The sequence below is a fragment of the Ptychodera flava genome, chromosome 1 (assembly GCF_041260155.1).
Source record: "Ptychodera flava strain L36383 chromosome 1, AS_Pfla_20210202, whole genome shotgun sequence".
In the NCBI taxonomy this organism is placed as follows: domain Eukaryota; kingdom Metazoa; phylum Hemichordata; class Enteropneusta; family Ptychoderidae; genus Ptychodera; species Ptychodera flava.
In genome coordinates this window covers 31,886,255-31,899,887 of record NC_091928.1, presented here as the reverse complement: position 1 = coordinate 31,899,887, position 13,633 = coordinate 31,886,255, and the positions used below count along the sequence as shown (strand labels likewise).

Here is a 13,633-nt window from a genome sequence, read left to right as displayed (position 1 = left end):
CACCTCACTCGTCTGTTAGTCAGAGACCCTGAGGGTCGTGCTAGGGGTGCAGCAGCACCGGCAAACCTGTCCTGTTTCCCCAGGGTAGGGTCAATTGAATACGTACCTTCAACGACTTGGCAGTGTAGCACAAAAACTACGTTTTTGCCGTTGTATTAACGACATGGCTGAGCCATTGAAGCACAGCTCCACGTAGTTTAGCCAGCTCAGTTGAGAGTTGGTTTACGAGTGTTACCGTTCATTACTGACTTAATCGAGTGGTCCTCAGTCAGGTACGGGTTTGTACCGACATGGCTTGGGCTGCAGCTAACCAGTGATAACCAGTCACTACACCCAAGTCTTCAGTTCACTTTTGCAATGCACGGGTGCAACGCAATATGCTTCCATTGTTCTAGCCATCAACGTGTCCACATGCCTGGCAGCCATATTGTACTGCTAGCTGGTTTGCATAACAAAAGCAGTCCCTGCTAAATGCAGGCGGTATCCCCGTAGCCTGACTACGCATTGACCTTATGTCCCTTTCGAATTCTCTGTACGCAAACAGCGTACATAGTTACCAATGCGTCGGCAAGAGGATACGTTTGCCTGCAAACCAGAGCCAATACTTCGGACGATGGAATAAATAAAAAATCCAAAGCTACGTCCATTGAATGGCACGGCCAAGGCGGTGAAGGACGTTGCCTGGCTTGAACTTGCAGAGCTGAAGCCCAGCTTAGTACGTCGGACACCAGTTTGTAATGGTATTTCCGAGTCGTTCATATCCGTTCCATCGGAGGAACAAGTCGAGCCGTCCCGTCAAAAATACGTTCTCATTTTCAGTCACGCACAACTGAATAAGTGACTTTCGTCTCGCACCATCGGCATATCTGCCAAGTCGTTTACAAGAGGTAGCCTTCTAGATTAGCATTGCCGAGTTGGTCAAGTTCGGCAGCAATCTCTATAGTGCCAGGCAGCCAAGTACGTCCAACTCCGCCAGAAAACGTCACCATGCTATCCTGCCAAGTCCGCTAAAAAGCGGTAAAAAAAAAACCAGCCCCCCTCGGGTGTGGGGGACTGGCGGACAGGTTTCTGCACCTTTCCCTGTCTATCGACTCCCTGCGAACCCATTTTGAGGGGAAAAGGCGTTCCTTGTCAGAAAACCTCTCCTCGGATGACCCCTAAACGCACAGGGGATAGCCAAACGTAGTGCCGTCGACTTGGCAGGAAGGGGGTACCCAAAAAGGGCCCGATTTCCACCAGGTTGGTAAAATAAAAATAACGGTCACCAGTGCTTAGATTCTGGCTACACCGAATTTCAAGCGGATTTTCACCGACTTGGCAGGAAAAGAATTAAAGCCCCAATAGCTGCTAATTTTTTGCATTATTTTTCATGATTTTATTTTCAAACCAAAGTTGGTTTGTGTAAATGTGCTAACTGAAGGACGTGTATTAAAGTATCACAGTGACTGCTGGCTGATTTGGACCATGCCTACACGTTTTAACAGGCTTAACAATAAACTGGTGCCGCACCCATAAAATGGCGCCCTCACAGGAAAATACAAAAAACAGTATTTCCAGCACATACACATCGTGATCATAACAGAAACAAGTATGATGCCATTTACCTTAATGCATCACAAGGTGGCTCACATTTTGTTGTTGTAATCTTTATTTTCTCTGTCATATGACAAGTTTTTGAAAATTGCGGGAAATCTAAAATGACGTTAAAACCTTTGAATTTACATGCCACTCACGACACTCATGGTGGCGTTATACACTTTTTCAGTCTCTAATGGGTCTTATTCAAAGAAAACTCTTGGAAAACTAAGGATATTTGAGATTGGTTTATTAAAAATTTGCAGCTATTGGGGCTTTAAGTCTCTTTTATCTTTAAAATTGCCAGAACTAATAGCATACATTGAAAAAGTCAGTGAATTTCAATTGTCAATATCCAGTGTACAAAAAGATGTTGAGGACGCTTATTTGCTTTTTTAATGTGGATATGCACCTCAGGGTCAGCTATTGAGATTCTGTATTCTTTTAGTCTCACATTCCTAGCCGCTGGGAGTGCGGGATCGACAGTGTGGGAAAAATCGATCCCACACTCTCAGAAACCGTCCCACACTCTGCAGTAAATATTACACGAGCTCTGATTGGATGATAAACAGTCTGTTTTGTTCCACGCGCAAAATGTTATCCAATGGCACGACGAGTAACACACGGACCAGAACTACAAAGTAAGCAGGTCAAAGTACAGTGGCAGACGACAGAGTTGTCACGAGTTTTGATAATATTGTACGTGTCCAATATGAATTTAACGCATTTGTGGTCATGTGAGAAAAAGAATCTCACACACCAAGGACCTGGGATCAGATTTCTCACACTCGTTGGGGATATTTTGTCTCACACTCGCCTGCGGCTCGTGTGAGACAAAATATCCCCAACTCGTGTGAGAAATCTGATCCCAGGTCCTTGGGGGTGTGAGATTCTGTATTCTTTTAGTCTACTACTTGTAGGACTGACTTTGAAGCTCATGGACAAAATGAAGTTTTCACTGGCTTAGTTTTTTTTAAAAATCGGGAATTTTATTTTTCCCCAATAGAGGTACTGTAACACAGGGATGGCAGCCATTTTGAATTTTAAATATATCGGTAAATATGGGGTGATTAGTCTTCAGTACCAAACTTTTTTCACAGTGACGGTGACCCAAATTTTATTCTTGATGTTGAAAAACATGGTTGAAAGTTTGCTCAAGAAAAGTTTGAGCGAAAGTAATTTGCAAGGTGCAAACAATCGTCGGTACCTCAAAGGAGATTTACCCATTTAAGGGTATACCTTGCTTGTGGAAATATTTTGGTTATTTTAAAGGTACTGCATATTTCACACCTACAAGCAGCATAAGATCAGAGTACTCATGAACTTTGACCCAGCGCTCCTCTGGTAACAAAATTGAAAAAATCACTTCCCACACAGTTAAAATAGCCAAAATAATTCAAAAAGATCACAACAAATATTTGTATTCAGTACCAAAAGTATTGCACAATGGTAAACATCCGTGTCCTTAGCACTCTATATGTTTAATGACTGCCACAAATATTTTCACCTATTCAGTGTTTCCACATATCTGTAGTGTCGGGGTCAACAGTAACTTTTGCCATGCTAATGTAATGTTGAGTTTTTCTCAAGGGTCTATGATTTATGAGAAGTTAGGATTGGTCATTCCACATTGTACACACACAACAAGGCAGAACTAACTAGAATAATTCCATGACATGTAGGAACCCCATACCAAGTGTAGATTTTCATCGTTTTGTCAGGCTGTGACGTGATTTAAATGATTACAGAACTATAAACAGAATTTCATGAGAAAATACGGCATATTTGACTGGAGGAGACTCAGTGTTCCATCCATACAGTGGCAATGTGGCATTATTACTCCAATATTGCAATCCGTGCCTTGCCTGTCAAACGCTGAACAGGGCTCTTTGTCCTGCAATTGGACAACTTCCACCAATTCATATTTACTTCCTGATCACATATACACTAGTGCCTATTGGCAGCCAGGTTGCAATGTATTAAAAAGCCAGTAATGCTAAATTTTGATGATTTTCCACCATTTTTATGTTTTAATATCAACCATAATTTTCGCTCTACTCCCAAAAGCATGTTGATATACGCAGTATTCAGTGTGTAAACCTAGCCTGTGCTTGTGTGGACAACATTGCTTTTGTTGACAAGTGTATTCTGGTCTGGACTAGAATTCAAATGAAAACAATAACAGTGCATTTTACACATATAGAATCTATGGCTTATTTGCGCGCTAATTGCGCAGTGTCTCTGACTGCTCTCGCAGTGAAATTTCATATTTTGCGCAACTTTAGTGTCAGTCATTTCAATCGGTATTAGTTTTAGAAACGATAACTACACTCAGGGCGAAATATGCGATCTCAGCACAGATTCTACTTCCGCGTTTCGAGTTTAGCGCCCGTTGGCGGCGCAGTTGCCACCAACGTTCATTGTACGTTGTGACGTACCTCAATAAATTAGCATATACATGAACGGACCCAGCTGTGAGGCAATCACGCGTATCTCCAGTTGTGCACCCTCTCAAAACCTTAGAGGGAACACTGATATAGATGCTATGCTGACAAGCTAAATAGTGGGTGTGGGAATAAGAACTTGCCATTGACATATAAAGGAAATAAAAAAATCATCAAAAGTCAGCATTACTGACCCTGTAAGTACATTTTTAAAGTCTTGACCAAATAATAATTTGGCACAGTCCTTGATTTTATCTCTCTTAATGACATACATAGGCCCTTTCTTCTTTAAGTAGCATGTCGTGATGTGAACATAATTAGGTCTAATTGTAATTGGGATGTAGATATCATCGCAAAACCTTTCTCATATGCTAATTCCAATGCTGAGTAGATCAGTTCACTTGCTGTATTTTATCTGAAAAAAACTGAAACAGGTTGCAGTGAAACAAAGAATTTTTGTAAAAGATATATATTTTAAACCCCCCTCCCCACCTTAATTCTTACCAGTACATCATGGCAAGGGGGGCATACTCTCCTCTTTCTGAAGTATCCAGTATGATGCATGTGGTATTGCTTAATTATATGGAAGTAATATTATGTATGCCATTTAGTCATTACAATATGCCAGTGTTTAAGAAATAAGTACCCCCTCCCGGCCCTACATGGACAACAGCAAACTTTGCATGACATAATATACAAGGTGTGAAGACGAGCTGATTATGGAATGGAAAGTTTCTTTGAGTCAATTATGAGCTGGGAGGGGTACATAATTGCTATTATTTTGTGGTTTGGTGATGCCAGTGAAGTTGTAGATGCAACTGTAATATAATACAAAATACTGTAAAACATGTCTTTTTACATAGCATCCTTTTTTAGCAAATTTAGCCAAGTCTGTCCATTCACTAAATTAAGATGCCACTAATTAAACTTTTCCCTATATTTAATATGGTTACAGTGACGTTTTGGTTAAATAGGATAAACCTGGAATTCGATGGTAGATTTATCCTATGTAGAATACAGTTTCGCAGTCCACACCTAAAATTTTGTTAAAATGCCCAGCGGGTGAGCATATTCTCTACCAAGTCTGTGTGTTATGTCAAGTGTTATTGCTTGGCTTTGGAAACTTTGTTAAATAATTTGGAATCCTGGTAACATTTCTGCTGTTCCCTATACTGATTGTATTTACATACCAAGGGGGAACTCCAGCAAAATGATTGGGGAACTCCTATACATACATTTACCTGCGTACTGACCTTAACACAAAGATTGTATTGAAATGTAATGTGTTATTTTTCACAATCCAATTGTAGTGTGGACTAAAATTTATTATCATCAGTATCATTACATACCATAAAATTACTAGTACATAATTGCCCAATTTTACTGATACTTTCATATGAGCATGCGACATCATTTTACAAGTGGTATAGCCACAAACTGATGACATCAAATTGATATACACAATACAGTGCCATAATTACAAGGTGTCTGTGTTTTGTGTACTGCGATTGGACGTCATGAGTTTGTGGCTATACCACTTGTAAAATGGTGCCGAGTATGCACATATCAATAGTACTTGCACTGCAGAGCAATAACCTTATGTCAATGAGCACTTGTACACGCTGGCTACTTTGGTTTGTAAACAACTGGTATCTTATACTGTAAGCATACTGAAAATGGTTGTCCGCAAACTATACAACATTGCAAGAAAAACAACTTTCGATGTGGAAGATTTCAAACATGAACACAATGATAAAGAGTGCTGTATATATTCATCAAAGAGAGAAGATCACGTTTATGAAAGTTTGCTATTTTACACCTCAGTGTACGGTTCTTTCCTTCGTGATAACACGAGATTTGCAGGGATGGCCTCAGAATTCATCGCAAACCCTGGTGCAACTTTGCTGAGTGTGGCATACTTGCACTGTCTCTCTGTGGGGTAATGTCACATGTGGTACATAACTTGTGTTAGCCAGGCAAATACTTTTAGTTTCATCAGATTTCCAAGAGAAGAAACAAAACTAGTTTGTAAATACATGTTTTTCAAAAGATACAGGTATTGTCACTTCAACCCTTTCACCCCAGTTCCCTGTATACAGGTCCAACTTTACCATAGAAAACAATGGATTTGGGACAAACCATGGTGGTGAAAGGGTTAAATTAGTATGGGACTTGAAGGGAAAGACTTTAAAGCAGGTTGATTATGGTGCAAGCTACCAGTAATGGAGAAAGTCTTCAATGAAATAATCTTGCCTTCGACGACTCCCATCATTCATTTTTGAATATGTTTTGATAAAGTCTGTGGGTGTGGAGTTCAGAATCATATTCATAGCCAGTCAGAATATTGATTGATCAGACCTGTATATCATATACATATTATGATACATCCAGTTTAGTTCCTGTTTCCTTTTTTTTTTTTCAAATCAGGGATTTGATGTGAACCAGGAAATTCATCAGGGTCGTAATGGTCTCCATATCGCTGCTGATTATGGCCAGTTGGAAGTCCTACAATATCTAGTTTCAAAAGACATCGATGTAAACGTAAGTCTTTTGTTGATCATCATTGCACTACACATGCAAAGCATGAGACATACCGTACTCTGGTGATGATCCAATGGATTCCTTGAAACTGTTCAACTTTGAACATGCAGAATATGCTGCACATAGGGGGTAGGGGCACCTTGAAACAGTAAAAATTATGGAAGGTTGTTCCATACGGCATCTTGAGCGCACACAAAATTCTATTTCTCAATTGTAGATGGGGAGAAAACGTTGTAAATTTGATTGTATTCTCATTATTTTGGCAGAAAGCAAATTTATTTTTGCATTCTTTTCCCACAAGTAGTATGTTGCAATGCAAAGTTCGTAAATGGCCAGTAGTTGCAACTTTTCATGAATTTTTCACTACTTTTGTTTTGTACATCAATCGCAAGTCCTTGTTCTACTCCTCAAAAGATGTTGACACACCTACTATTCAGCTTGTCAATACGTGAACACAGTGTCTATAGGCATGTATAATGCATTGTTATTGTTTACAATTAAATTCTAGTCTAGGCCAGAATTCTCATATCAACAGTCAAACAATGTATTCTACACATATACTGGTTAAAGTGACAAGCTGAATACTGTGTACATATCACATGTTAACATGCCTTGAAGTAGAACAAGAAATTCTAGGTGACATAAAAAAGACATGTCAAAAAAATTATCAGAAATTACAGCTGTTGTTTCCGTGTTTGTTTGACTTTTTTTTGTTTTCCTCACATCAGCTTCCAGACAAACACGGTATCACACCGTTGCTATCGGCAATATTTGAAGGTCACACGGAATGTGTCAGGTATTTGCTCAGTAAGGTAAGTACACTATTATCATTACGCCAGGCTTAGTTCTGCATAATTATTACAAAATTGTATTGGAAAATTGGGTCAAAATCTTATGACTTGATATGCAGCCAAGCTACATTAATGTATGCGACACAAATGAACTTTACAAGGTTAGGGTTAAAGGCCCAGTAGCTTTAACATTTAATGATTATTTCAACATTGTTTTGCATGTCAACAGCAGTGTTTTGTTCTACTCTCCAAAGCATACTAAAACACCAACTAGTTAGCTTGTCACTGCAGTGTTTATACGTGCAGAATGCATGGTTATTGTTTACATTTAAATTCCAGTCTGGACCAAGAATTCACTTGTCAACAACAACAATGCAGTGCACACATGTAAAAGCTGAGTTTACAAGCTGAATACTGTGTATTACACCATGCTCTGGGGAGTAGAACAAGAAAATTTAGTTCACTTTTAGACGAAAAGAGTGAAAAAAAAACATCAAAAGTCACAGCTTCTGCCACTTTAATGTTTTCCAACTCTTTCTTTTTCTTCAAATTTTAGGGTGCAAAGAAGGACGGCAAAGCGCCGGACGGCTCATCTTACATCGAATGTGCAGAAAGCAACGACATGAAGGAATTGCTGAAGTAAAAAAACGAACAACAACAAAAGGAAATATTCTTTCATTGTCTTTGTTCTCTTTTGTAAACAATTCTCTTTTGTATAAAATGAGTAAAAAACTTTGCAACAAGGAAAAGCTTTCAGTAGACTATAGAGGGCAGTGTTCCTTACCGCAAGAGTGATGATAGAGGGCGGTATACTAGATTATGAAAAGAAATAACAGTTGGAGTTTGATCATGATAGAACCTCGGAAGGTTTAATTTTTTTTTTCAAAAATTAATGATATAAGTTAAATTAAGCAAGCATTACTGTCAATTTTGTGATATGAGTTGTATGTTTGTCTCCGCTATGTGCAGATGGCAAGAAGGAATATTTTGCAGCCAACTATGTTTATGTTCGCATTGGGTTTCCTCTCCATCAACCATGAGTACATGGTTTGCAAAAGGATTTTTAGATGAAAATTATGTGAGTAGCAATGCTGCAATATCTTGAAACACCCTATCAGACGTTGGAGTTTTAAGTTTGTAATCTGATATTGCCATGTATTGCAGTGTTTGCTACATTTTATTGGCCATTTTGTTTTTGCTCTCTGACTGCATTGATCCTTATGAAAGCATTATTCAAATATTACCGTTTTTTTCCATCACAGATCTTTTCAAGCATTGTGTTTGTACACAAACAATTCAACCTCTAAAATGTCTCCTGCATAAGCAAAGATGCTTAGTGGTATGGAAGTTCCGACAGAAAATCTTATTTATGGAAAAGGGCAGAACGAACAAAGTCATCTTAAAATATAAAGATGATGAAAAGTACTTCACTTTTTAATAAGCAACCTTGTATACTTCTACTGACAATGATATCATACCAGTATACCGGTATTTATGATTCTAATATAGCAATCTGATTGGTTGAGACATGACAAGAACAGTGCTATATATGTGATATAGCACGGTTGACACATGCTCGAGCTTTCCACAAGACAAAATCCTTTTATATGTTCCATGCCAGAATTTCAATATACTGTTATGATATAATAGCAATAAACAACACCAGCGATGGTATACCACTCGGTTCAGACCAGTTCACTCCATATATGAACTTGCCAATGCTCATGTGCATTTGTCATGAAATGGTCGAAATCTTGTGCCCAACTGTTGCTGCATAGGTTTATTGCTCAAATACAATTTTGTCCTATATTGTAAATTATTGGTCACAATGCTTGATGTGCTTTCATTTGCCTTTGCTGGGTCATTGGATGTTGGGAAAGCAGGCAGTATTGGGAAGTTTGTAAAAATGCTTGTACAGTAATACTGTACAAGCATTTTGCAAACTTCCCCACTACTTGTAATTCTTGACAAACAGCTTGATTATAAACCAAAATGACTCAGGAAAGGCTGATTTTAGTGGGAGTCCATTCAGCTCCCTGTCTCATTCATGTCAAGTTATCAACGAACAAAATGATCCATAAATTGCTCTGTGAACTTTGACCTTAACATTTTCTGCTGTGTGTTGTTTGTTTGCACTTTCTTACCTCCTATTATGATTTCAAACCATTACATCCAAAGATGTGTTCTGCTACAGGTGCAATTGTCATTCAGCTCTTACAAGCTTGCATTGAATTTACTTAAACGTACAATGTATGTCAGAGTCTGTTTGTTGTATATTGTGGTGATATATTTAAAGGCTGGTTGTCAAAAGTACAAAAATCAATTTTGTCCAGAGTGTAAACTTTACCGAGGCCACTTCAAATTGTCAAGTAGTATAGTTTGACATAGAAAATTCAATAAGCAGGTTTGACTTTAAATTTACATGTATTGGTATTGCTGTTCCCGTGTCCTGCATACTCATGATGTAGTGGGATAGTCCAGTCACATATTGCCATGGCAACCAGATTTTTATTTCACGGTCACTTATAGCATCACACATCCATGTAGAAGATGGATTCATTTAGGATTTTACTAGTCAGTGTCAGGAATAAATTTGTCTGGATTTTTACAGATATCTGATGTTCATTTTGATGAGATGAAACCAGTTGGCCACATTTACTGCACACCAAAATGACGTACAGAAGGGTTATTTCTGAGTATTGTAGTGGCTGTAGATTAACTCATTGACCTACCCTCTTTGTCTAATGGAATTGCCCGATTTTCAAAGGGGCACTGCCAGTTAATTTGATAAATGTAGGGAAAGTAGAGAGTGCGTAGATTTGCTTTGCAGGTTTATCCAGGTGAAGTAAAACTGTTGACAGCCATTTGTGCAATTTTTGCCTCGACTTCATGATCTACTGTTCCAGAGATGATGTAGAGCAACTCATCGGGGAAACTACAAGTACAATAATTTTGTTCACATGGAACTCACCTATAATGCGTTATACATGACGTAAGCATATGTTGATGTACTGGCACAACAGAGTCTGATGACTCTCTCGACAAAAAGGCATGAGAGACTGTCAACATTTTACCATGGGCATAGACGTATGGTAATCTTTTCATTTCTGCTGCTGCCACCATGATTTTACATTGTAAACCAAGAAAACGGAATCGTGTTATTTTTATGGACCCTCAGCAATTGTAGTTTATTGCATGCACGTGTTATTAGTGAATATTTCGACTTCACTGGTATTCACACAGATGAAACTTAGCTAGATTTTTACGAACACTGTTTGTACAATTACTATGCAATGTACTGGTGCGCCTGAAAAGCATATCAATTATTCTGGCACTTTTCTACTTAGGATGCCCTCTGTGTTACTCTTCAGATAGTGAATTGGGGACCCTGTCACATGTCTAAAATTATGTTTTGTTAAGGTAGTATGCGTCTCGAAAGTGAAAGACTTATTAGTTTTGCTCAAACTTTCGCTCAAACTTTCGTTAAGGAATCTTTCAACCATTCTTGATTCAAAATCAAGAATAAAAATCAGGGGTCACCATGCCAATTTTGGTACTAGAGAATCAAGTAATCCAAGAATTATGGATATTTTATTGAAAATTCAAAATGGCCACCATCCATTGTAAACTCTATGGGGAAAAATAAAATTTTCGAATTTTGAAAAACTAAGCCGCTGAAAAGTTTTCTTACACCAAGAGCTTTAAAATGAACCCCCACAAGTGATAGAGCAGAAAAGAATTGTAAAAATTTGGAAGTCCGAATATGTGTCCCGAGGTGCGTTCTACCTTAAACCATGGGTTCTGTTTTGTATAGGGTCTATGGCTTCACAGAACCAGGGGGGAGATTCTTGCTCTGGGGCCTACAAACTAGATGACCTTTTGAACTTCTGTGAGAGTGTTGTTACATTTGCAAAGGATCATCAGATGTTGAAAATCCTTGCCAGTAGAACATACAAAGTAGTGAAAATTCTTCCGATGCGGTGTTCACGCAGCATCTCTGAGTGCAAACAGTGTTTAGACTCAACTTCACATACACCAGTGGGTATATGATTACCCAGACACCACATATTTGCATATATCCATATATGGTAAAAAGACTGTCAACCACGTTGGCTTACAAAATACTAAGTAGCACTATTCGGTTTTGGTTCAGCACACTTTTCTATGTGCCCCAAATGACACTCAATGATTGCCATTGACTTTATTCCTTTGAACTTGGCACACAACCTGGCCATGAATGTAAACAAGGTTACAACGTATGGGCTGATGTCGATTTTTTGTATCCACTCTTGTATTGTTTTTATCAATTGTACGCATACCTCTCTCAATCTGAAATCAACACCATTTATTAAAGTGAATAAAAAAGCCACAAATTAAAAGTTCAAGTTTGTTGTTGTTCATTTTACTCTGCACTGAAGAAACTGGGGGTGAATAAATGCACGGGTAATAGCATAGAAAGCTGTTGGATCAGTTGATGTCCAGTGCGAATGATATGTATATGTGTGTGATATGGTGTGTGTGTGTAGTACATGTATGTCTGAATGTATGTGGGTGATGTGTGTGAGTAGTAAGTCTGAATGTATGTAACGTGCATGTGTATTTAAATGTGCATAAAGTGTGTGTATGATATGTGTGTGTGATATGTACATGTATATGTGTGGGCGTGTGTAGTACATGTATGTATGTGGGTGATGTGTGTGAAGAGTATGTCTGAATAACATGTGTGTATATCTAAATATGCGTAATGTGTGTGTGTAGTACGTCATTGTAGAGAACTCAATCTACCATAAGTACTTCCCTGCTATCCATTCTTAGCGTACTTAGTTGACATGATATTCCGTTGGTGTAAACATACTGGTTGACACATTGTGGTCCAGGGGTCCTTCAAAAGCTGTTGCAGTGCATGTTGCATGATTCAGTGAAGTACCTCCAGACTGCATTGAAGGACTCCCTTAGTCCTTGTAACCTCAAAATAGCAAATGGATTTGTCCAATGCTGTAACCACACAGAATTACTATGTACTTTACCTGACACTGCAACTTTAGTATGTAAACAGGGTTTCTGCATATGTATGTAATGATTGTAATTTGCAAAGCCTGGAATTTGAAGAGCTTACACATACACGTTTGTGCCATGCAGCTTTGGGTCTGGTCAATCCAACCATGGATTTTATGTCCATGATCCGACGCAATGAGACATACATGTAACAGATGCCCCAACTTGAACTGCTGTCCACCCAAAACACGGTGTACCATTCCAATTGCAAATGATTCCAAAACAATGAAACACCACAGGATGTACCAGGATACTTTCAGAAAGACTTGTTTTCCTCTTCAAATACTACAATACCAGCTTAGTTCATCATGGTCTACACCATGTACGTTTCCTTTAAAAACATCAACAGGCACCTCTAACAAAGCTTTGTTTGCAGTCTGTGGGCAGGTAGGTTTTCACACAAAATGATGCAAAACGAACAATGTTTAGGACATAATCATTACAAGTCAAAAATAGCTAATTGCTTAACTCACTCTCGATATACCCTGGAAAATTAGTACATTTTCTTACATTGTTTTATTATACCTGGTGAGAGGGTAGGTTTGAGGAAAATTTGAGGACAAAAAACAAAGAATGTGATTAAAGGCGCTTCAGAAAATCACAAACATTACTTTGTCTCTTTGCATTGTAACATTTATTTTCACAGTATAAGCTATGCCTAGCATCATTCATAACAGGGAAACACATCTTCAAAGAAGCCAAGCGGTTTGCAATTTTTGTTCACAAAATGATCAACATGCTTAGAGTTGCAGTATTCAATAGAAAGTTGGTTCTAAAAAATGTTTTCAAGAAATTCCACATAGGATGTTATGCATGGATAATCTTAAGTGACATCATTGATGAGTTTAGATTTTTACCATAGAGATTTGGCAGGCATCGTAATTTTAGGGAAAAAAACTCTGGCACAAAGGAATCCATCTTGTTCAACCCACAAAGGACACATTAATTGGATCCCCATGGCCATGTCCCAACTAAGGTACTAACAAAGAGTTGAACATTTACAGAAACTGTGTGTGAAAATTTCAACTGCAAATACTTAAGCAATAATGTACCCCCTCCCGGCCCATAATGGACGAAAGCAACTTTGCACTACATCTACGAGGCAAGGCCAAGTACATTATGGAGTGCAAAGTTTGCTTGAGTCCATTATGGGCCAGGAGGGGTACATTATTGCTATTATTTTATAGTTTTGGCAAATGCCAGTGAATTCGTAGATGCAGAAATTAT

At 38.5% G+C, this 13,633-nt stretch overlaps 1 protein-coding gene across 1 annotated transcript in view; it reads left to right on the top strand.

The window, feature by feature from the left end:
• The window catches only part of LOC139135314 (myotrophin-like), a 14,365-nt gene extending 2,629 nt beyond the window's left edge, over positions 1-11,736 (top strand). Inside the window, exons 2-4 of the mRNA XM_070702660.1 lie at positions 6,447-6,560; positions 7,289-7,372; positions 7,908-11,736. Coding sequence (XP_070558761.1) covers positions 6,447-6,560; positions 7,289-7,372; positions 7,908-7,994 — 285 coding nt within the window. The 3' untranslated portion in view covers positions 7,995-11,736. The remainder of the gene's footprint in view (positions 1-6,446; positions 6,561-7,288; positions 7,373-7,907) is intronic.
• The last annotated feature ends 1,897 nt before the right edge of the window (positions 11,737-13,633 follow it).